At 37.8% G+C, this 24892-nt stretch overlaps 1 protein-coding gene across 9 annotated transcripts in view; it reads right to left on the bottom strand.

The window, feature by feature from the left end:
- Nucleotides 1–13050, bottom strand: part of LOC106627087 (uncharacterized) — a 41783-nt gene extending 28733 nt beyond the window's left edge. For 5 of the 9 annotated variants that reach the window (XR_011396362.1, XR_011396360.1, XR_011396364.1 and 2 more), the window contains exons 1-2: nucleotides 12688–13050; nucleotides 5103–6199 (exon numbers count right to left, since the gene is read on the bottom strand). Coding sequence is in view for 3 of the 9 variants with exons in the window: in XM_070109505.1 (XP_069965606.1) it covers nucleotides 1545–2828 (1284 nt within the window). In the remaining 6 variants the exon portion in view is untranslated. Of the gene's footprint in view, nucleotides 1–867; nucleotides 5020–5102; nucleotides 6200–8261; nucleotides 8844–12687 lie in introns of those variants that run through there. The other 4 variants (XM_070109505.1, XM_070109504.1, XM_070109506.1 and 1 more) reach the window with 4 other exon arrangements.
- Nucleotides 13051–24892: the final 11842 nt, after the last annotated feature.

Genomic DNA, 24892 nt, shown 5'->3' with positions numbered 1-24892 from the left:
ACCAAGGCCAATGTTGCTAGCGTCCGTCTGCAAGGTAAATGTCTGGCTGAAATCCGGACATGCGAGAACCGGAGCCTCCGTTAGCTTACACTTGATGCTTTCAAACGCTTCTTGTTGTTCAGCTCCCCATCTCCAGTGTCTCCCTTTCTTTAATAAAGCGGTGAGCGGTTGGCTCATCGTCGCGAAGTCGGGTACAAAGCGGCGATACCAGGAGGCTATCCCAAGATATTGGCGTACTTCTTTTACGTTAGTTGGCGGCTTTAGCTCCTGGATTGCTGCTACTTTCTCGGGGTCGGTGTGGATGCCTTTGTCACTGATCACGTGACCTAAATACCGAAGTTCCTTCTTAAAAAACTCGCATTTCTCAGGGTTGATACGAAGGTTGGCCTGCTGTAGTCTCTGCAGTACCTTGCGTAGATTCTGTATATGTTCCTCGAATGTAGAGCCTATCACGATTATGTCGTCGAGGTAGGCAAAGGCGTGTGGTTCCATCTCTGGGCCTATGACCTGGTCGAGGACCCTCTGGAACGTCGCAGGTGCCGAGTGTAAGCCAAATGGCATGACGCGCCATTGGAATAGGCCACGCCCAGGAACGGTGAAGGCTGTGTATGTGCGGCTGCCTTGCTCCAAAGGTATCTGCCAGTAGCCGTTCTTGAGGTCCAGACTACTAATATACCTTGCTCGTCGTAACTTGTCCAATATGTGTTGTATTCTAGGTAAGGGGTATGCGTCGGGTACTGATCGGGCGTTGAGTTGCCGATAATCCACGCATAGACGCCACTTACCGTTTTTCTTCCGGGCCAATACAATCGGCGCGCTGTGTGGGCTGTGAGACGGCTCGATGCATCCCTTTGATAGCAGCTCATCGATTTCATTGTTGATAACCGCTTGCATCGCTGGATTTCGTGGGAAATATCGTTGCTTGATGGGGCGGTTGTCGGTCATAGTGATTTTATGCTCCGCCACTGTCGTCACTCCACTCATGGTTTCAAATTTTTGAAGCTCTTCTGCTAAGAAGTCGCGTATGCGGGCCGCTTCGTTTCTCTCGTTGATGGTCGATCTAGGCTCGACTCTATTAATCCTCCTGCACTTTAGTTTACGTCTTTTGTTGCACTTCGTTCTACTGGATTTTTGTAGTCGGCTCTTTGGTGTAGTTGCCGTTGCGTTGCCTACCTTTTCTGGTGGCATGGTGTAGAAGGCCGCTGTATGCTGCGCATCTGGTGCTGTCAGCACTACCTGATGACCTCCGCAGGATATCTTAGCTCCCATACTCCCCAGTGTATCTAACCCGAGTATGACGTCATCAATCGCACCGGGCATAACATGCAACACTGCTTGGAGTGATGACTGTCCGAGTTGGATGTTGGTTTCAACGGCGTCGTAAATCTTGCTGGTGGTACCGTCGGCCATTTGTATTTGCATGGCTACGGTAACCTTCTTACCACTCCCGGTCGTGTCCATACGTTCTGCAAGTCGTGACGATACGAAACTTTTTGAGGCGCCGGTGTCGATGACGGCTTCCGCCGGTTCTCCGCCAAGCTTGATTAAGGCGTACAACCGGCCGCGTTCCTGATGCATAATTGTTGGCGTGTCGGCGCTGAGTTCTGTGGGTCCGCCGCGCCTTTCTCCTGGCGGAACCCTCGGCCGTTTCCCTGTCGTTGGCCGCAGCATTCTTTGGTTAGCACATCCGCTCGACCACACTCCCAGCAAAATATCTTTCTGGGATTACGGCACCTCCTAGCGTAGTGTCCTTCCTGGCCACATCTCCTGCATGTGTTTCCAGGCATAAAGGTTGGGTTCGTGGATGGTTGTTGGTGATGCGCGTTTACCGTAGTATCGTGTTGAGAAACCGTGTGCTGCTGTTGCGAACGTGCTGATGCGGACTGGACGGGTGGATGGTCTGGCCGTGATGTATTTCTTACCTCGTGGCCACCTATGATGTGTCTCGTCATCTCGCGGCGTGCCGTCTCTACAGTTCTCCGATGTCCTTCATGGATGCTCTCGTATTCTTCTGCAAGCGTGATAAGTTCGGCTAGTGTCTCGAAATCTCGACGCCGAATGTAGAGTAGGTAATCGGTGTGGCTGTTTCGGAAGATCCTTTCCAACCGCTGCTCCTGATTATATCCAGCGTGTCTCATTAGGTTCTGCATAGCGAGGACGTAGTCTTTGTACTTTTCTCGCACGTGTTGTCTTCGTTGCCGTATGTCGTCTTCGAGGCGTTCGAAGTAGCGTGCTGGTAAGAAGAATCGCAAAAAATCCCTTTTGAAGGTACTCCAACTCCTCCAATGTTCGTTGTTGTTGCGATACCATTGGAGAGCGGTACCGCACAGTAACTCGGGCATGGTTCTTGGAAGAAGGTCTGTGTCTATTACGTATACTTCGGAAAGCTCTTCCAATCGTTCGATGAACGCTAATGGGTCTCTCCCGCCGTCGTACTTTACGGACCACTTCCTCACCTGGTCGATGATAGGTGCGAATGTAAGCGTCTGGCTCCGTTGCATCGACATGCCGCTATTCGGCATGCTTATTGGTGGCGGTAGTCGTCGTGATGATTCTGCGAAAATGTCCGCAGTTCCTCTGCCTTGATCTGGTGGAAGTGGTGTCTTCTGATCGCCTTCGTCTCGTGAAGCGAAGTCATTTCCTTTGTATGCAGCTTCCATTTTTAACAATTTCTCTTGTATTTCGGAGTCCTCGTGCGCCTTGGCTGCCAGTGCAGTTATGCGCTTCCGAATTTCCCGCGTGGTGCCTATGTGGTCAACGCCCAAATTCTCTGCGAAGGAGATTAGTTGCTCCTTAGATACGTTGTCCAACCACATAAGATCTGTCATTTTCCTGATGTTATACGATTTGCCGAGTCCCTGCTCGGGCGCCAATTGTAACGAAGCTTTTCTTCTGCCCCTGCTTCTTCTGATTTGCTGAGGTATACTCGCCGTGTCCAGGGTTCGTTACAATAAATTTGTAAACTATGGGGCTCTTTACAAATCGCTCTTTATTTAGAATTGCACACTACCACACGTACTTTATTGTATATTATTACTACACTCTCTGGAACTGCGTTTTAGGAGCGCCGCCCGTTGCTGGCGTTCCGACAGTTTCCCTTCACGATCTCTGGAACTGCGTTGTAGGAGCGCCGCCCGTTGCTGGCGTTCCGACAGTTTCCACTTCCACAATCTCTGGAACTGCGTTTTAGGAGCGCCGCCCGTTGCTGGCGTTCCGACAGTTTCCCCTTCTTCACACTCTCTGGAGCTGCGTTTTAGGAGCGCCGCCCGTTGCTGGCGTTCCGACAGTTTCCACTTCCACACTCTCTGGGACTGCGTTTTAGGAGCGCCGCCCGTTGCTGGCGTTCCGACAGTTTCCCTTCACGATCTCTGGAACTGCGTTATAGGAGCGTCACCCGTTGCTGGCGTCCCGACAGGGTAGTGGTTCTCGTAACTTGTTAGCGCGTCACTATCACGCGGAATTACGGAGGGCAGTGACAGCGACCGCGATGCCAAGCGTGGAGCAGGTCAGAGGATCGACTCACTACCCACTTCACGCGTGACTTCCGGCCTTCCCACGTTAAGGAGTGAAATGCCTGCCAGAGGATCGACTCACTGCGAGACATTCACTCCTTACCGCACGAAACGTCACTTACCTTTCCGCGCTCCCGTTGGATAATTGGTATACTATCGCGTATACTACCCTGCCAGTGTGCTACGCGTCTCGGGGTGACTTACCTTCCGTGTCCAGTTCCGTTGTGCTCGCCTTCGCAGTCCTGTCCTCAAAGCCCGCCAATCGTTGTGCTCGCCTTCACGGTCCTGTCCTCAATCATCCGTCCAGCGTTGTGCTCGTCTTCACGGTCCTGAGTCGATCATCCGGCCAACGTTGTGCTCGCCTTCGCAGTCCGATCCTGAATGCCTGCTGATCGGCCTGCTTGCTTTCCACCAAGCCGTGTGTTGCTTGCTCGCCCGTTCGCAACATGATGCTTAGGATGGCGTGTGTTGCTAGAAGTGGCGTGATTTTCCCGTTGCAGACCAATACTCGCTGTGTCGCTTGCGTGGCGTGATTTAACTGTTGTGTGGCAACATGTTGCCTTAGGATGGCGTGTGTTGCTAGAAGTGGCGTGATGTAACTGTTGTGTCGCAACATGTTGCTTTAGGATGGCGTGTGTTGCTAAAAGTGGCGTGATTTTCCCGTTGCAGCCCAATACTCGTTGCGTTGATTTTATTTAACAGGGTGCGTCTTCATGTGTTGTGTGGGCTAAATTCCCTCTGGACATTTAGTTCTCACAACTCATTGTAAGTGCAAACTGTTGTTGGACATCTGTGCAGAGTAAAACTTAATATGTTTAGCTCACTTGTGAGTTTTGAAACAGTGTGCAGACCAACATCTTGTAAGCCCTCAGGAATACGGACATACATATAATAATTATTCTTTGTCACATGTTAATTTGTTTCATTAAAAAGATAATTAAAAGTTTTAAACAGTACCTCGTTGCTGTCCTTGGTAGATAATATTATTTATATTTAATTATTCGATGAAGAGAGAAAATAAATTTGTCCCCAGACCACATAATTTTGTTAAGATATTTTTGCTTTCACCTTTCCTCATTATCTTTAGTTGGTTCTGTTATGAAATTTGCCTTTAAATTTTTCTTGGGATGTTTCGGTTTCCTTAAGCGATCCCTGGTTACCAAGTAAAGAATATATGAATCCGTAGGAGACTACTCAGCGGCCACGAAAGACGCAGTCATAATGAATATATCTTAACGTTCCGTAAATATATCTGCCTAGTTGTGAATTATGTTTATTAACACTATTGTCGGTCTTCCAAAACATTTTGCTACACACTCGTTCAGATATTAGTTGCATATGCAACTAAGTGCTTAGTTTCCCTCTTGGTCTTTTCGTGATTCTTAAGGGGTTTCCAACACGGCACTAGTGTCGGGAATACCGAAATAAATTCCTCACTTTTATAATCCAACACACACTATGCACTTTACTCATCACTTCTTCAACTACACACATATATCTAGAATAACTGTATATAATTAATAGTATAAACAAATTCGTTGAATATATTTAATAACGTTGGTGAATGCGGTTATCAAACTCAAGTCTCACCTGCTAACGAAATTATAAACTCAAGCCCCAGCAGCAACCAGCTGACAGCGGAGAGAGTTGTTGTAGTTGCTACTTGCTTTCAGGAAATTCATTGTGACCACAAACAAGTTCATTTGCTGCTTCTTAAATTTAATTTCTATACGACTCGGCACACACCTTCTCTTTATAAGCTGATTTATTTAATTTGTTATTTTTAAAACGCGTTGTTGGTCGTGAAGATTCCCGTCTATTTAGAAAGTTTTGTGGTGATGACTTTGAATGTAGACTGAGATGCTTTCCTTGCATGACGTTTATCCTTCAATTACCGTTGCAGTTGTTTTCTTTTCTCTCCGACAATTGCATCTTTCTTCCAGAAAACCATTTATTCTATATCATTTGAAACTATTTCGATGTTATGCGCTTTTATTGTCCGTAAAGTCCTCAGATATTAAAAACAATTTTTGTACTTGTTTGGACCCTCTGCTTTGGATTATCATGGAGTTTATAAGTTTTAGTATGTATGAATAGAAGTCGACGAATTGTTTGTAGCTCGATATTACTTCGTGCAATTATTTTTGTTGTTGATTGTGTTATTGATGTTACAGTTGCGCTGTTACAGTTTAGTTGCCGTGCAATGGCGTGTTTTTGTTACTTTTGTCGGTTATTGCACTTAAGCGTCGGTTGGAGTGTTTTCGTCTGCTTTTTCTCAAATGCTTGCTTTTCGCCTGCGGTCGTTCACATTTCGCTTCTGTCTTTTTACAACCTTTTTCAACTGTTTTGACTGTTTAACACTTCGGTTTCGCACTTTTAAACTCTCTTTTCCTTGGCATTTACCTCGCTTAACGGTGTTTGTGGTTTTTCTGCTGTTTTGATTTTTTGTGCCAATAAACTTCGTAGTGTTGCCGGCTTTCAGGTGCGTGGTTACTTACTAAACTGCTTCTAAACGCGGACAACTCTTTTACTTCCTGAGATCAAAAAACATATTTGTTGTTTTTCGTTGCCATTGTTGTATTTGTTCGTTTTGCGTGTAAGTATTACTGCGTCCTTGTAGTAACTACATGTGGGCGAAGGCAGCAGCGCGACCGTCGGGGTATTTCGCTGTGACTCATCTCATATAGCTGTAAAGGAAATAGGAATTTAATATTATTGAGCTTAATCCCTTACCAATTTGTTGTTTGATTTGCTTTACTAAACAGTATATGACAGACACCTTAATGCGCATTGGCAGATAAATATGTTTAACAGCGAAAATGCATTGTTTATAAAATAATCTAAAAGCCTTTGGCTCAATAATCTCAACTCTCATAAGAAAGTCAAACTACTGTATAAAATATTTTAATTGGCGTAATTACATGTTAACGACTAACACAACTTGAAACATTTACACATGTTCAGACTTATTTTTGCTTCACAAATTTACATTCAGATTTTGCGTCTATATGAAGCTATAGCATAAGTAGATTTTGCTATGTTACATAGATATTACTTTCAGCACATACACATGCGCATTTGTGTAAGCTTTTGTTGTGGCGAGCTTTTATCTAAGAGGTGAGTTAAAAGTATAACAGTCGTCTGCGCATATCCGCTACTCTATTGTGAAATCAAGTAGTTATGAATTGGTTCAAGTATGGTGCCAAGTGCAACTAGTCGGCAGTCTTCTTCGTAAAACTAAGTAAGAAACAAGGAAATAAACTGAAATTAGACAGTGGGTGGAAGGATGACAAACAACTGAGTTGCTTTATTATATTTTGTTTATTTTGTCACCGAAGAACATGGGAACTCATAAAAAGTATCAAGAAACATATATAGGAATATTTGGTATTAAATATTTACACTATTTGGCGTTTGTTACCGAAGAGCACTGAATTCTGACTGTTGCCGATTTGAATATACAGGAATCTATATATATTAAACGTATATATAATATATATATATATGTAAATTAATAAAAATAAAAGCTGCTATAAAAACAATAAATGCTTGGCCTTCTACATACAAGTATAACCCTGGCGGATCATCGTCTGCTCCTTTTAATTTTTATTTGGATATATGAACTATTAAAATAAGTTGAAATGATACATGGAAATGATACATGGAATGATATATAAAAAAAAGTAAATTAGCGAAGGTATTCAAAGTAGTAAAGCTTTTGTATAAAAGCTTGGTAGTAAGTATTGCGAAGTGAATATCAGATGGTTAAAAATCTCGTTTTTTATGATTTCGATTATGTGCGAATACATTTTCTTCATTATTCATTACATTTGACTTAATTACTAAAATTGTTTAATTTTCTGTTTAAATGTAGTTCAAATCAATTGATTAACCAGCTTAAAGGCGAATAAACACTTAATTCTCGCCTAAAAATCAGCGAAATCAAATTCCTACTTATTACTCTTGTAAACAATAAAACTAAATATATCAAAAGCAAATATGCAAAAAATGCTCTTCACTTCCCTCTAACTTTTCACGGCAAATGATTGTCTTATCTACAGTCAAACAAGCGATTTCCTTTAGCCGGAAACAATTTATCGCTTTTGATTTGGCACTTCAATATGAGGATGAAAAAGACTATTCTGTATATCTATCACAATGCTATGCCTGAGTAGGCGACATGAAGGCAACTATTTTTATTATTATTTTATTTTTGTTGTGCAATAAATAACTCAATATATCAAAGTATATTCACAATACCGCTTAGTCGCATAACGAAGCGGAGTTTTTTGTCAAGAAAATGTGCAGAAACAGTGTATGAAGTAAATAGACCTTCTGTTAAGATAAGATAAGAAGTTTTGCCACTTGAATGGTTACTGTTAATTTAAAAAAATGTTGCACAATACTTTTAATGATGTTTTTATTTTACTTAAAACTTTGCTCAGACATAGCAAATAGACCAAGTTTAAAAACTGCCACAATAAACATAGTCCAATGATAATTTCCCAACACACAAAACTACAAGTTTAATATCTGCATTTACGAAAAGGTTGAAGAACAGCTTTCAAGCTTATTTGTAATTTTTGGAAAATCAAAAAATTTAGCATGACAGATTTAATAATTGAAATAAGCAAAATTTAATTCAGGCAACAGTATTCCCTATAGGCGGGCAGCACGAAAAATTAAATTCTTTGGCTATCAAGTGCTGACTTAGCAAAAATAACAGCAAAACCAAACACCGGTGCTTACCTGAGTAAACCTTAGTTGTCGTCCATACAAGAGAGAGTGTTCTCCTAGGTGCCATGCAGCATACTCGAGAGCACTTGTTAAAATCCGCTACCGCTACCTTGGGTATTGTCAGTAAAGTTACCCAATTATTTGGTTCTATTCTTGCATTTTATGCCAAATCTCGAATTTTTGGAAACATGTTGGCGCCTCAGCCGTCCGAGTTTGAATAAATGCAGGAAATATGTACATACAACCATCTGTTCAAAGCTGTATATGAGCAGGCCACTTAAACTAGTGAGGAAACCGGCAAAATGTTTTGACTTCCATTCTTCAAAATTGGGGCATGGACTTTCGGAGCAGTGCTGCGGCAGCACATTTATTGTTTCAACACCTCCATTATTGCAGCTCCATTTGCGGTTATGCCACCGTTGCGGCTGTGACACCAATGCCACTCCAGTGTAACGGTAACAATAAAAAGAAAATAACTCACAGAAAATGTGGCGTTATTTTAAAATGCAACATAAATAACCACGAAGTGCACCAATTATTGCAGCAGAGACAACGCGAACTGTGGCACTCGGCTAGTAAGTGCGGCAATAGCCAGTAGCAATAATAACAAAAGCTTCGGCAGAAGTTTGAAGAATAAAACGAACACAAGCGAATACATGGCACACAAGCGAATACATGCTAAAAAAGGTGGGATATTTTGAGCTGACAACAGTTACGCGTGCCACAGAAGCATTAGCATGGAAATGAGAAAAGGTGAAAAGTACAATCACTGTAATGCCGACGTTACAACAATGGCACATTAGCTGCACAGTGTTTACCGCGAATTCATACTGTTTTCTTTGCTACCAATTTCTTCTTTACTACAATTTCCTTATTGCGTCTCGTTGCTGCATAATCTTAGAAAAATTTTTTACTTTTAGGATGAAATTAGCCTTACTATTTCTAGAATTTATATTTATGTGGCTGTGTATGTGTGTCTGTTCGTTAGGTGAGCTTATTTCGGAAGGTTTCTGGGCCCTTTTGACGCTTTGCTTTTAGTGGCCATCGCAATTTTTTTTTTTTTTGTTGCTGATTATTCCTTCAAAATTCTGTTGGGCAATTCTGTGCAATGACCTTTTTCCAGTCGAGTGGATATAACAAACAAATTTGTCAGGTGGGACGCCTAACCCTTTGACTTAACTGTGGTTGGAAGAGCGGATGGTGAACATATTGTTACTGACGCATGAACGTTGGTCAACAATAGCAACAAAAATGAGACATATGTAGTGGATATTATTACATATTAGTAGAGTTTGCGAAATATATAAACGATGTTAAAGTTTTGAAACAAATTGATAGAAAATTGCATTTCAGAGTTAATATTTTAATAGTAAGTAATCATGTGTCACCTCAGCTACTTACCAAAAGAAAATTCAGATGGGACAGATATGATTATAAAATATAGAGTCTTGACTTTATAATGTTTTGATAAATTTTAGAATTTTCTTCAAGGAATTTTTCATAGCAACGTATTGTGCTTGAGCATCAAGCCATTTTCAAAAAGTCTCAGTAGAAGAAAAAAAATAAAATGTTCTCATCTCTGTCCAATACAACGTCTTTGCACATTAGCTAAATTTTCCAGATCATCTGTTGCTACTTTGTTCTTTGCTGATCCGAGCGAAGTCAATGTGCTACTTCCGTTTTAGAGGTTTGCAGTCACCAAATAAAGCTACAGACCACCATCCGAGTATTGCTTGCATGTGGGCACTAAATCTCCACCTACACAAATTTTATATGCACATGTTCATAAACCGTAAGATTCTGACAGGGTACATAAGTAAATAAGCCAGAGGGGAAACTCACATACCCTCTAATAAATATGAGCATTTTCGCTTTAATGTTTCTCGATCACACACACTCTTACCATACAAAAAGAATGAAACACTCACACAAACATGTAGACTCATAAGTTGCACGTTCCCAAAATGAATTGGAAAATGTCAAGGACATAAGAAAATATTTGCTGTAGACAATATTTCCCGAGCACCTGCTAAGTAGAGAGGGATTACAACGCAGTTTTAAGCCTTTGCTAGCCTGTCCAAGTAAAAGAGTGTGGAGGGGCGCAACGATGCGGGAGCTACTGCCGCTGACATAGAGTTCGAAATTGAATGGAAAATGAAGATCCTGGGGCTGTGGGCCTTTGGTCATCTTTTGCGAAGATGCAGAGTATCTGTACGTCTGTGTGTATTTGGCTGAGTTTGGTTCTTTCGTAGTTGTTGTTGTTCATTTGTACGCATTTCCGTTTGCTTGCCTTGCTTTCTTTTAGTCTTATTTTCCTCCTACAATTGGTTGCTTGTTACTGCCGCAATGCCACACAACAACAAACTCTACGCATGTAATCGTACATCAAAAACGGTTTTACGCGAGTACATGCGATGTCGCGACATTTGGCACACACAGTTTTGGGTGTGCCAAAAAAGGTCCGTATGTGAATGTATGTAAGTCAACGCTCATTGTGTGTGTGTATGAGTAAAGTGGGTTTTTATTTTGAAGTCACTGCCAATGGAATTTCATGTTTATGCCGTTGTTTTACTTTCGGTCGCTGTTCTAATTGCAATCACTGCAGTTGTTTCTGTTGCTTATGTATGCCAAATCTCACAAGCCGCTTGTGGCCTCAATGCAGAGACTTTGTCGCTTGTAGTTTGTTGTTTTCACTCCTCTTTCATTTGCAATGACATATTTGTTCTACTACGGGGAAAAATTTGTAATTTTGTCATGATTTGTTGTTGTTTTGCCTCCGTTTTTGGTGCAGGCTTGCTTCTATGACTCAGAACTGCTTGCTGCGGCCTCCGGTTCTTTGACTAAGATAAAAATCTCGCTCCACTTTAGAGCTCATTTCAGTTTGGAAAGAAAATTACTTTTGTTTCTGTAAACATGAAAATTGTTGTTGTTGTTATGTTATTTATGTTACATTTACAGTAATGGTTTTGATTTACTGCGCTCCAACCGACGTGACGTGTCTACAATGTTATAATCTTTCGCGCTAAAACCTCTGCAAAATTTTCCATATTGTTGCAAGGTTATTATTGCTTTTACATTAAATTTGATTGGTTAAGGAAGTCATGTTTTCCATAATTGTAAATGCTCAATAAAAAGTTTAAAATATTTAATTTTAAAAATTAAAATTGATATTCAAAATCCTACTACTCCGGTTGCTAATTAATTTATCCATTCTAATATTTTACATTAACAACATAAATCACTTTTTGACAAAGAATTTGACAAAACTTCGTTTAGTACACCGATATAAACTTAATTGTGATTATATAATTTTTTAGTTGAATTATCTTCCACTTACAATGTTTGACACAAAATTACCACTCTTTTATAATTAATCAAAACCTTTATTAGATTGTGACCATTTCAAATTTTTTCAAGAAATTTGAACACAATCTCAAATCATTAAAAAAAGTGTTCATTTGCGCGGAAGTGACTTTAAATTTCACCAACATCGGAACTCCATTTTACCTAGTAAGCAAGTTGTCAATAATCAACACCTCGTATGAGTAACTTCTTGACACAGTTGAGAGGGAGACACTGCACAATAAATACAAGAAATTAAATTTTTGAAATTTTAAGTATGTTTTAAAGAAAACTTCTGACACAATAAAGACAAGTCTATCAAAAGTGAGGAGATGAGAGCATGTCGTCAAAAGCCATTCAGCTTGCGGCTTAGCACAGAAATGGAAAAGAAAGCCGAAAAAGGAATGCAACAAACCGTAGCGAATATGCCGGTAGCATCAGCACTTACAGAGCCGGTGAATCAGAAGCAGAAAGGAAAACATTCAAAAGCTACATTGCACATTGTTCCCTTTCACGGTCACAAGTTCGATTGTTATGAGCAGCCGCAGAGGAAAGAATAAACAAGTAAAGATTTGCGCCCGCACGTGCCGAGGAAACGCACACAAGTAAAGCGAAAATTTATATTTTCTTTAAATTTTTAGTAAAAAGGAATGTAACGGTAAAGTTCAAAATGCAATCGCAACTTAAGTAAATATTAATAAGCAAAAGCGCAAAAATTAAAAGCAAGCACAATCTCACAAAACACCAAAAGTAGCAGTGAAATAAAATGTAAGCACATTTACATTTTTAATAAGCGTTAAATACTTTAGAACTAATGACTTTTGGTGCGTACATTTCGAAATTTATGGAAACGTTGCTTTCGCTGTTTTCCCAGAGGCAGATCTTTGTTCCGTTTTTCACAAAAACGAAAACCTTGAGCTTAGGCGCGGAAAGAACGAAGAGTTGTTAATTAAAATTTATGTGCCCCTGCTGTTTGGAATTTTTTGTCTAGACGAAAAGCGATAAAAACGCGCCGGTCTGATAACTGCAGAAACACACACAAGCACGTCGTACACACTGCACACCAAACAGTATCACGATTTTCACTCAGACTTACACTGGCGCTATTTTGGCTCGGCGCGTCACGTCCTCCACTTATCGCTTATTTGCACTTAGCCACCACTTTCCCATCAGTTTCGTTGCTTCACTAGTTTTTTACCATATTTCTAACGGCGCGTCTACTATACGAGTATTTACTGACAGAGCGGCCAACTCGCTGCTTATTGTTCTGGTGAAGCGCAATTTAGTTCGACTTTATTATTTCACTACAAATAGTAATACTTCACCTAAAATGTATTTATTTATAATAATTATTTTTAAATTTCCAACTTCAACTTGGCTTTTGCTTTAATTCTTTAATATCTTTTTCTATTTCCACATTGCTCGTTGCTGTCGACAAGGAGAGAACCGGCTTATTCAAGCCCACATTCTAAACTAAACTGAATTTCCGCTGCGACTGCTAAAACGCCAAGTGCCAGCCGAGTAATCGAGTAGTTGAGCGTAGGCGGAAGGCGGAAGGGGCAGCGCTGCTTATGTTTCTGGCTTATGATGCTGGCGCTGCTATTACTGCATCCTTGAGCATTGGTATTCACGTGGTCCCTCTCGCTGCCAGCGACGCTGCTGCCGTAACATTTGTCAGGGCTGTCGTTTTCGGCGTTCTCTGTATGCGCTTTGCTTTACTGTTACTTTGTAGCTGTTAACGTTCACAGAGGTATTTGCAGGGAGTATACTCTGTTTCTTAGTCAGCGGACCCATTACAGACTTTTAGCTGGACAAGAGTTCATGTCATGCAAATGAAGAATTACATTTTATTCTGTGAAATATGGTGGGTATGGTTAGGAGAATATCAAAATCAAATAACAGAGAGAGTATCAAATGCATTCGCATTATATACCACTGCGGTAACCCTAACAGTACTGTTCCTTTCATACTCTCTATTTTATCTCTTTTTCTCTTTTTGGTTAAATTTAAAATTTTAGAGCGTGATGTAACACACTGGTTACGGGTTCTTTCCCAAACTCGTCAAGTGTAAACAAACAAACAGAGAGCCGGTAATCACGTGTCTTAGCAAAACGCTGAGTGTAAGGTGAGAAACTTTTTTTAGCTCGTGCAATGCCATTCAGTTGACGTCGCTGAAAACAATTTTATGCAAATTCTTAGCGAATTAGTATACGGATGTAACGAGGAAGCCGTTAAGGAATCATGTTTCAGAAACCTCGCCGAGACAAATTCTGAAGTTATATAAAATATTTCGGATTCGTTAAAAGTATGTACATATTGTATAATATGTAGTACGGCCTCTCTTTTTCCTCACGAATCAAATCACGACTTTCAATAAAAAATGTAAACTTAACTTCCCTGAAGTAAAACCCATAACCTTCTAATCGGATGACCTCGCATAGATGACCAAGGCAAGCGAAAGTACGACATGAATCTTTCGAATATATATAATAATCTCTGTATATATAATCGCTGCCTGCTCTTAACTTAATCGAAGGACTAAAATTTTGAGCATATTTTCAAAAACACTTCAACCCATACCAGCTATTTTTTTAAATCAAATCTCATCACTTTCAATGACATAGCAAAAGAATACAAGAGGGGCACTTACTCCTCTCATCTTCGTATATGAATATCAAAATTTAATTAAATCGGCAAAGCTAAATTCATTGTTTAGCAAAAACTTGTAGCAAAAGTCACAAAAGTGAAATAAGCAAAAGAATATTGCGGAAATGTTGTCCCCATACAAACACATATAACTTGGAATTTCACTTTCATTTCATTTTTCTGTATTTGCAGAGAAAGCAAAGAGTTTTAAGAGAGATAAGAAATAGCAGTGGGGCCCACAAAAACAGTAACAATCAAATGCAACGTAACATAATATACTCGTACATGTGGGAATATTTATTTATGCTTGAGGATGTGTGTATATATATATTATGTAATTAATTTTGAACACAAATTGCACTTTTTATCCCCGCTTCTGTTCTCCCTTTCCAGAGAATTTGAGTTGCAACTATTTTCATCAAATAAAACAAATTTAAATGCAAAGATTCATGCCTACACGCTTATCTAAACAACTACATGGGCATAAGTTTATGTATACTGTAGTACTTCTGTGAGTGTAATGTTTCAGTCGGCTGCCTTTATCTTAATTAGCTTTGCATTCAGCGGACTTAATTAGCTCCTTTGTTTGGTTTTTTTTTTTTAATACATTATTCTCCCCAGTTAGTTAGTATAATACACTTTCTACGCTGTTAACGTAAAAGTAAATGCTAATTGTCAAGGACAATCACATTTTAGTTTTAACAAACTTTTTGAATTAGATGATTTCTTAAATCATAATGACATTTTATGCAATTTAATTAAGTACTAAAATATTTACAAACACGGTGGAACATAATTGTCAATCTTTCAAAAATAATAATTTTTAATTAACGTCTATTAAGTTGATACTTGTATATCATTATATATCACAGATCCGAAGCTTAAATCACTTTAGTAATATAAATACTGAAAATTTATAAGTAAAACTAGCAAAGTGTTTTAATACTTTTTCGACGCTTTTTTTTATAGAAAAATTTATCGAAACCGTATTACAATTCTTACATTATTACAATTAAATCACCCTTCAATCTTTTAAGCATTTAATTCCTATAACAATGAGTATAAAATAAAATAAAAAAAAACACATTTTACCGCAATATCTTCGTATTTTTGTTAGTTTTCTAGTATATGCACTAAGAAAACAAAACAACACTACACTGAGCTCAGCTAAGCTCACCACAAGACTCACTATTCAGATACTTGTTGAAGAAAGAAAAGCTAATAAACAAACCAAGGAAAATGGCAGCTCATGCACAGCGCCGATTGTATAGGAATCAGAGTAAGAAACTTGAGAAACAGCTATTGTGTTTGTGATTGTATTTCGTATTTGCTTTTGCCGTGCATGGTTTTATTGCCTTTGCTGAGCTCCTCTCGAAAGCTTGAGAAGTCTAGAGTAAGTCAATAGATATTTTATATGTGTTTGTAGATACTAGCTTCGCTCATTTATTGCTAAGATATTTTCAATGCCTCAACTTGTGCGTCATTTGACGTAGCAAAATACCCTGAAGATTTAGAACAAAATATTTTCAACTTTGTGTTAAAATATGGTTGATGTTTGAACTTCATTCCTTGCCAAAGAATAAACTCTTTTATAAACAAAAACCTGTATTAAGCAACTTTTGCTATGCTTTCATAATGCTACGCTAGGAGACGTTGGCAGAACGAAGACGCTGCGTAACTGACTATTTCTTGTTCCTTTTGACCTCCAATGCCTTCGCATTTAAAGCTCCTTTTCGACTGGCTCTGTATTCAAGTTTACAAGCACAACTTTGTGGCAAACTCTGAGTAACTAGTGAAACGAACGCCTATAATAAGTTAGCAAAGTTGTGGTCAACTTAGTTAGAAGGCGGTGTATTAATCCTAAAGCATGTATTTAAAGCCAGTACTGTAGGGCAGGCAGTAAAGTGGGGGGTGTAGAGAATGTCTAAAAGCGATTTCTTTAAAACACAATGAAAAAATATTCTAAAGTTTATATTTTAAAAACTGAATTGACCACAAATAAATGTGAAGTAAAACACTAATAATGAAATGCCCAGTTTGCAAACTGCTCATTGTCAAACTGAAGATGTATCACAGCACCGCTTCGGACAAAAGTACGTTTATAATTGACATCGAGGAAAAAGCTCGGGTCATCAAAGTTATCTAAAGCCATCAGCCGGTGGGCAAATTCCATTAAACTCATTGATCCATGAATAGCAATGTCAGAATATCAAAAACAATTGTAGACCAGTGTATATATAATTTGTGTGAAACAAAAACGTAAAAGTCGTGCTCACATATACAAAAATTGCAGAAATTGTTCACTCCTAATAAACCTTCAAAATATTTATTCTGATATGTGAATTATGCTAAATATGCATCACAATAGTAATATTCGGTGTATTTTAGCATTACGCGAAATTATAAATATTTCCTGTGATCGGGAATCGGTTCTGCTTCATCTGTGCCAGTAATCAACAAACATTATTATCTGAATGTTGTTAGAAATAGCAAATAAATATATTAGTATAGCGATTTAAAAGCGGACATTTTCATTTAATTTTGACATAATTATTATTACAACAGCAACAAAATTCACATTAATAACAATGTCATTATAACTGAAACTAATGCCGGTATTAAAACATATAACCGCTTCCCTGCTGCCGCCATCCGCCAGAGATTTCCATTTGTAACTGCAGATTTGACGAATGTCACCAACACGCAGCCAGCATTGATCTGTTTCATTGGTTTTGTTATTTTGTATGCAGTTTATTCCTTTGACCGTGATTTCCATTATATTTGGATTAGCATTTGATTGCATTGCATTTTTGTGCACCAAAACGAAAAATAATTTAAATTATAGATTAAATGGAATGCATTTTATTTCACTACTTTCTCATTCTCTGTTGAACCTTGCTCCGTTTTTTCCTGCTTCCTTATTTTTATACTTTCGCAAGAAGTTGCTACAGAGTATTATAATTTTGTTCAAAATTGTATTTGACATTAATTGACACGACGTTACCGCCCAGAGATATAATTTTGAATAATATAATATATATCCTTTGCCCACCAATTTTCTTTCGTGCGAAACATTTAATTGCGTTCTTTGAGGCAAAATATTGGACTTATTTTTTTATTTCATTTCAAAATGAAAAATTTTGGAGTTATGAATTTTCAAAATTTCAACGCTCGAAAAAAGCACCTTTAAACATTTGCGTGTACCAAGAAAAATATTTCATTATACAAATAATTAGTCTACCTAATGCCTACGACTTTTTCTCAGCTTAGCAATGCAATATTCACTGAATTTATTCGATTTTTGCTCATTTTGTGTTCTTACTTTGCAACACTAGTCAATATTTTATTTCATTGCAGTCACGTGGCTTCATATATTCGCTGTTTTACAGTGACCTTTTACTGTTTACATATTCAACTCTTACAAGTAAGTGTTCAAAGAAGAGTTGTCTCTTCTAATATTAATAATTTTGCGTACAAGCTTAATAAACTACCAATTGGTTAGTGGTAAATATTGACAATACTACCTAAAGTTGAAAAATTGTTAATTCCAACACAGTTACTGCGTAATTTATTTAATCTATGGAGTAGTAAAGCGCACAGTAAACAAACGGCAATAAGTAGCGGAACTACTGGAAATACAAAACGGGGTACAGAAAAGTGAATTTTCGATAAATTTTACAAACTGATAAGTTGGTTGTTTTATTTGAACTGATACAATTTAGTGCCCTTCTGTTGGATTTTTTCTAAAGCTGATTCCCACATAGCGCGCCACCTTCCTGGGCATATATCCTTTCAAACACATCTCCACGATGAATTTTAAAGGAAAAGTATATTTAGAAAGCTAGCACGCTGCTAGCTTACAATATGAACCCTTATGATTACAAGCAACACGAGTTGCAACGGCAGTGATTTCGTAACTACCACTTGTCTCTCATCGGTGCGGCTTATTCAATGTGTCAACGCAGGCACAACCGCCTCACACCAAGTGTCACCACCCACGCATTGCATAACTGAAATAGTAGTATTTTTTAGAGTGATTTTCAATGTAGTCGAGAATTTTACATAATTTATGTTGTGGTGTTCTTTGATATGAATTTATTTGCTGTTCTTGCCTGTATTTTTTTGTTCTTTCACTCGTCTGCCTTCACTTGTTCACCTCTATACTTGCCTCATGTGGGTATTCAAAAGTATTATGTGTCGGTGTCATTCATGGCCCTGAATAATTTAGGCTCTGCAGTGCATTAAAAGCATATGTGCAATGTAAAAGAGATTACAGCCATGCAACCAAATGCAACGATACTGCTGTTAGCGTTCTTTCTTTTTTCAAGTGCACTCCTACATATGTACCAAGCAAGCAATGCAGGCTTCTGCTTTACCTTTTTACATTAATTCGGAAAGCTTTTAAGGCGCTTATGAGGCATAATGAGTGTTGACGCTTTTTTGTTTGAATGTAATTGGTCCAATTTACCCGAACTAAATTGAAAAGAGTTTTTGTCTTCTCTTTGTCTATGTGGGATTTTGGTACACATATTAAGATTTTAATCCTTTAGGAGTGTTAGTATATAGTGATTTAATAAGATTACTAGTTTCCAAGGTTATTCTCGCCTTCGTCGCCATGACGGCTTTCTGTCAAAACTTTACGCTTAATTCTGAAAAACTTCAACAGAATCACTGTTGTCAGAAATTAGATATGAAATTCAATGCTTTTGCAGCAGTCACTCAACGTAATTTAAGCCTTTTTTGAAAGTTTTATGCTAACGTTCTTTTAGAAGCATAATTTATACCTCATTTTCCGGAGTTTTGTTAGAATTTCACATGTTGTGTAGGTATAAATCATGTGATAAGAGACACTCAATCACCAAAAAGCAGAGGATCCATGTAAAATACGCTCTCTTTTAGAAGCAGAATAATTTGGATTTCGTGAAGATATCTTGTCAAATAAAAACTTGAGTCCCATTGTTCAGTTTGTATGACAGCTATATGCTATAGTAGTCCGATAAAGGTGGTTCCGACAAATCAGCAGCTTCTTAGTGAGAAAAGGACAGGTGCAAAATATCAGATCGATATCTCAAAAACTATGGGACTAGTTCGTGTATATACTGACAGGCAGACGGACATGGTCAAATCAACCCACCTCGACATGCTCATCATTTATATATTTATTTTATAAGATCTCCGACGTTTCCTTTTGGGTTTTATAAACTACGTGGCAAACTTAATATACCCTGTTCAGGGTTCAGGTTCTCCCGAAACACTGAGTTCTGCTGCAGATAGCATAGTAACACTGTACTGTCTCTCTTGACATTTCCATTATCTGAATATAGCTGAGTTGATATGATGCCGCTATCGCTAATTAACCATGCACACATTCTGGCCACTAAAATGGATCATTGCATGCAATCAGTTGCCTGTTGCTGACAACGCCAATTGCCACAAATCATATTGTAATTGCTTGCTGAGTTGATGATGCGCTTAAAACTATGCCAATCAGTCGAAAGTTTATTATTTGCGCATTGGTAATCACTCTTGACGAAAATATGTCGACACGTTCATACGCACTGTTTGGAACTGATTATGTTGCACGGGTAAGCCCTGACATTTGGCTTACCATTCTGTACCACAGAAACATGTGTGCTACTGCGTATGCGTAACTTATTGTGTTTGCAAGCATTTGCATGCAATCTCCAATTGAGGTGTAAATTCAGGAATGGTTGCGTAAATCAAAGAATTTTTTTAATTAAATTGCTTTGTTCTGCCAGGGAATGCAATGAATGAGTAGTAGAGGCACTGCACTACAACACTTGCTGTAAAACTACCACACCAAACATAATTTACTTTATTATCTACAGTATTTTTATTGAAATTATGTATTTTATAGCGAGCAAGTGAACCAGCGAAGCATATAATCAAGAAGTGACAACGTAATGCAATTATGACCAGCCTGAATCCGTTTGGTGCGGCACAATTAGTGTGCATATCAAAAAAAGTAGTTATAACAGCATTCTACTTTGCAACATTTTATAGAAATAAACTTTTTGTACTTCTGAGACAAATGTGAAAATAAGTATATTTACATTTCCTCTTATTAGTCCCTAAGCTTAAATTAAGCTGTGCTTCAATAACAGTACAACTCTCCCTTGAGAAACAAGTATGAAATAACTAAGAAATTCATTCCAAATTTCTGCATTGAAATCTCTTCAAAAATTTTCTTGTACAGCACTTGCAACTTAGCGTTTTGAAAAGAAGCACGAGCTTCATTAAACTATCGAGGAAGTGCCAAAGCTTTGAGTTATTTTCTTCACCAACAAGGCAATAATAATTGGCACTTTAGAAAAGCAGAAGCAGCGTGGCAGGCAGAAAATGGCAAAGCTTTGATAGATTGACATTTCTCCATCGCCGCCAATGCAGTATTAAATGCTCTTGACACCGTCACTTCCCCTTCGCTTTCAATTTTTCACTGACATTTTACCGCAGGCATCAGTATAGCCAGGTACACTTCTAAAAATTGTTAAAGTTACACTTGAAGAAAGGTTTGTGCAACTAGGAAGGGATAATGGATGGTATCTAGTGCAACTGACCGACGGAATGTGGCTTTTATGATCTGCTTAAAACTAGTTAATCAATGGAAATTCAATTTTGGTTGGCTGAATCTAGAGTTATTAAAAATTGCGATGATATCAGATTATAATTGTGAAACTATAGTCTTACTTAAAAGCGGGTGTTTATTTAATAATTTTCATACCGAAATGACATTGAAGGAGTAGTGCTCTAGAAATTTTTTACTCCTATGATTAACGAAGTAATATAACAGTGAGATATTGTTTCAAAATAAATTTGCTCATAAACACTTTTAGTTTTTCTATAAATTTGTCAACGTTGCAATAATAAGCAGATAAAAGATCAAAGAGTACGTTTGCGCTATAACTGCGGATGAACGGTGATTAGATATTCAGTGCATTTTGCCCCAACATTTTCTTTTATATTTAATTTCTATAAAAAGCCAAAAAAAAAAATATCTTTTCAAATTTCGGTTATTTCAACACATACACAATCACGTACTTTAGGGGTACATGCACATCGACTAGGAAGCGGAAATTTAATTAATTTGATCTTTGTTACTTTGAGAGACCTTGAAATATCCACCACATACTTTTAGCATTACTTAGAGAGGTGCGTGTCAACAATATACCGTTATAAGTAAACATATGTGGAGGCAACAGGTCAGATTGCGAGGCGTATTGTGGCATATCAACTAAAATGTGTGAAAAGCAAAAGTATCATAATAAAACAAATCTGATTGGCATCACAGATGCTACCCACCACCTTAACAGCCACAAACCATTTATACCAACCATCTATTAAATTATATGTTATTCTTGTTTCAAATTTGATTATATTAATACAAATTGATGGATTGAAAAAATGTCACTTAAACGATAGCACGAAAAAGTAACAGGAAGTATTTATATAAAATAATGTCTAAGCAAAAGTGTCCATAGACTTTTCAACGAAACAAAGTTGGGCATAGTTTCTCATAGCAGAATACAGCAAATTTCCTACCAACGATAAAGCAAAAATGGCTTCAGGTCGGAACTGCGGTAACGTTTTTTTTTTTCTTTGAAAACATAAGTATATTATTATAAAAAACTGGACAGTTGAGAAATATGGAAAGAGACGAACTCAACTGAAAAATTAATTTTAATATCATTTGCAATTAAGTCTAAATGATAACAACTGAAACTGATAGCAAAAGAGAACTAGCTGATTTCTTTCCTGAAATATACAATTATTGTTCATGATTATCAGATAAGTTCACTTTAAATATTTCAAACAAAAATTTTCCATTTTCATTCCCAACGAAAAAGTGTGTTAAAAAGCAAAATGTACGAAAGAAAAGTGCCAAATAAGCATTTAACCTTAATCCATTCATAAAGTCAGCTTGCATTTTGCAATACGCAGCTAACGCGTCTAAAATGTTCATCAATGGGCCAAACGCTGGCATAGCAATTTTCAGAATAAAAGGACCAAAATGCAAAAAAATATACACGAGAAAACGCAGAAACTTCAAAGGGCTTTCATTCAGTAGATAGTATCAATTTAGGGTTACATAGTTTTACTTACTCTCAATATGTGTGCAAGTGTATTCGAATTAACCTCACATATTTTGTTAAATGGCATAAAGGATTTTCTTATTCAGAAAACTGTCTATTTCCCCAGTTTACTTTACTTAAGAAAATTTTATTCCTCTTATCAACTCAAAAGTTTTTTTTTTTTTGTTTTGCCTATTTTATTAGTTTTTGTCAATTTCACTGATTTGCGAGCATTCAATTTACATCCTCCGGGTTAAACTATTTCGATTCAGGAATCAAAGAAGTGATTCAAAATGACCAAAAAATTATGTATTCGAAGGAAGGCATTAAGTTGTTGATACGAAGAATCCCTGCCAATAGCTCCTGCTGCAAATTTCAAAAACAGAAACAACAACAGCAAATGTTGTTGTTAATTGTAATACACTCATATAGGACACCGGTGTGCCATGAACCATTATGGCATTAAGTTCTGTGGCTGCTCGTGCTTCATTTGACCTGGCTGTTGTCCGTCGGTTGGCACGGAATTCCGTTGTTTATCACAACATCTTTGGCGTAGTTGTGAAGAAGTCAACAAACTCAATTGGCATATTAAAGAAAATATATAAATATTCTTACATATGTATGTATATGTAAAATAGACGGAAAAGATTGTTCCCCACAAGCTTGCTTCAATTCTTTTCGAATTCGCTGTAAATAACAACAATATAATAGTACCTTTAAGGCTACAAACATAGAGTGTAAACATAATGTGAACTATAGCTTAATAAAATTTTTGTAAACGTGCTTTCATTTCCGGCAATTTATTCCTCAAGGCCTAGTTATCTGGTCATCAAATGATTCCGGTTTTTATTTCACGTTTTACCGCACTATTCAGTCACCTCTGCGTGTATGTGTCTGAGTGTACTGTGAATTATAGATGTTGCCGCATTTTTCTATTTGCACTGCAGTCATCGCTTTCAACAAATTTTCTTCACTCTTGCGTCAATGCCACCCAACAACTTGTTTTTGACCACAACGGAAGATTTTGCTGTTGTTGCTGCGGGTGTGAAATATCACATGTGTTGGTGTTGTAGGAATAGTAGAGTAGTTTTGAGTGGAGAGCGGAAAGAAAAATATACGGCGGTTCATTTGATTTCACAGTGGATACAAAGATACTAATATTTCCTGCATACAATGATATTTATTCTTTAAAAAAGTGGTCGTGAAATTGTCAGATGCTTTTATATAATTTTTTTCGTTTATGATTAGATATAATACTAGGGAGAATTATCTTTCAACGACTTACTTAATTCATTTGCATTGTTCACTTCAGCCGTACCTTCTAAATGACTCTCCGTGTGATTATTTGTTGCCATCTTTATCCAAAATTTTGAGCTACACGTATACAAGTATACACACATAGGATCTAGGTATATAGTAACTGGCATTTGGAACCAACAAGGCTTCTGTTGTGTTACTTTATTATATTTGTTGCATACTATTAATATTGATTTATACTTTGACACTGTACATATTTACATTAATATAATCTAACAGGTTTCACTTTCAGTCTCGATATATTGATTATGATCTTTCAGAGTCGCTGCTTTCTGATTGTTTACATTGTAAGTGTTTTTAAATATTGCCATATTTTACAACTTCACAGAGTGGCGAAGTCTGTGGACACTATATTTGGAAGAATATTGCATAAAAAACTGGCATTAAGTAACCGAAAATGAATCCGTCTATTATGTAAGCAAGCCCAGCCGAATTTTTAAGCCACACAAACTTAATTCATTTTGGCATATAACTGCTTTCAGTGGCCGAAATAAAAGGATGTGCAGTGGAGAGCGAAAATGAGGTTTTTTAAGCCACTAAGAGCTGCAGTGTTATGCAAGTTCAATATGACTAATGATGATAGAGCGGGGTGCCCTTCTAGACGATACACATACTGGCAGAAGATTAAAAGAAAATGCAAAATACGCCGACTTGGCTTATTAAATTTGCAAATATGCCTTACAGACTGCGTATGCCTAAGAAAGCAGCAACAAAGCAGAAAATCGTACTTACCGCTAACCTATGGAAACTACAAGAGAACATAGGGTATGTGCTAGAGAAACCCATTCAGTAGCTCCAAAACTTGTTAAGTTTTTCCGAATTTCTACCCTTTTTAATGTGTACAATGGGAACGAAAATTGAGGTCACCAAAGGCAAAGCGCTGAGAAAACAAAATGTACACATATATATTCACCCTAGTCAGCCGGGTATTAAAAATTCAATTCAATAATGAATTCATTACACATTTGGGGCAATCGGTTGGAAGAATAATCGCGACTTTGGTTTTATGGCGTAGAGAAGAGGCATTCAGCAGACGTGAGGCTCTGAAGTGGATGAAGTGGTGACGCTAATGGTGTTGCTGATGGCTCAGTTGTGTCAGTGGTAAGAATCTTCACAAAAATTACACTTTGGAGAAGTAAATAGTTAAGTCGTCTTTGAGTACTAACTAGTGGAATTCGATCATATAAATTCAATTTTCATTTGGTTTTCAGTTTTAGACGAAAGGGTAATAATCTCTCATTATGCGTA

Source organism: Bactrocera oleae, chromosome 5 (assembly GCF_042242935.1).
Source record: "Bactrocera oleae isolate idBacOlea1 chromosome 5, idBacOlea1, whole genome shotgun sequence".
NCBI lineage: Eukaryota > Metazoa > Arthropoda > Insecta > Diptera > Tephritidae > Bactrocera > Bactrocera oleae.
This window is presented reverse-complemented; position numbering and strand designations above follow the sequence as displayed.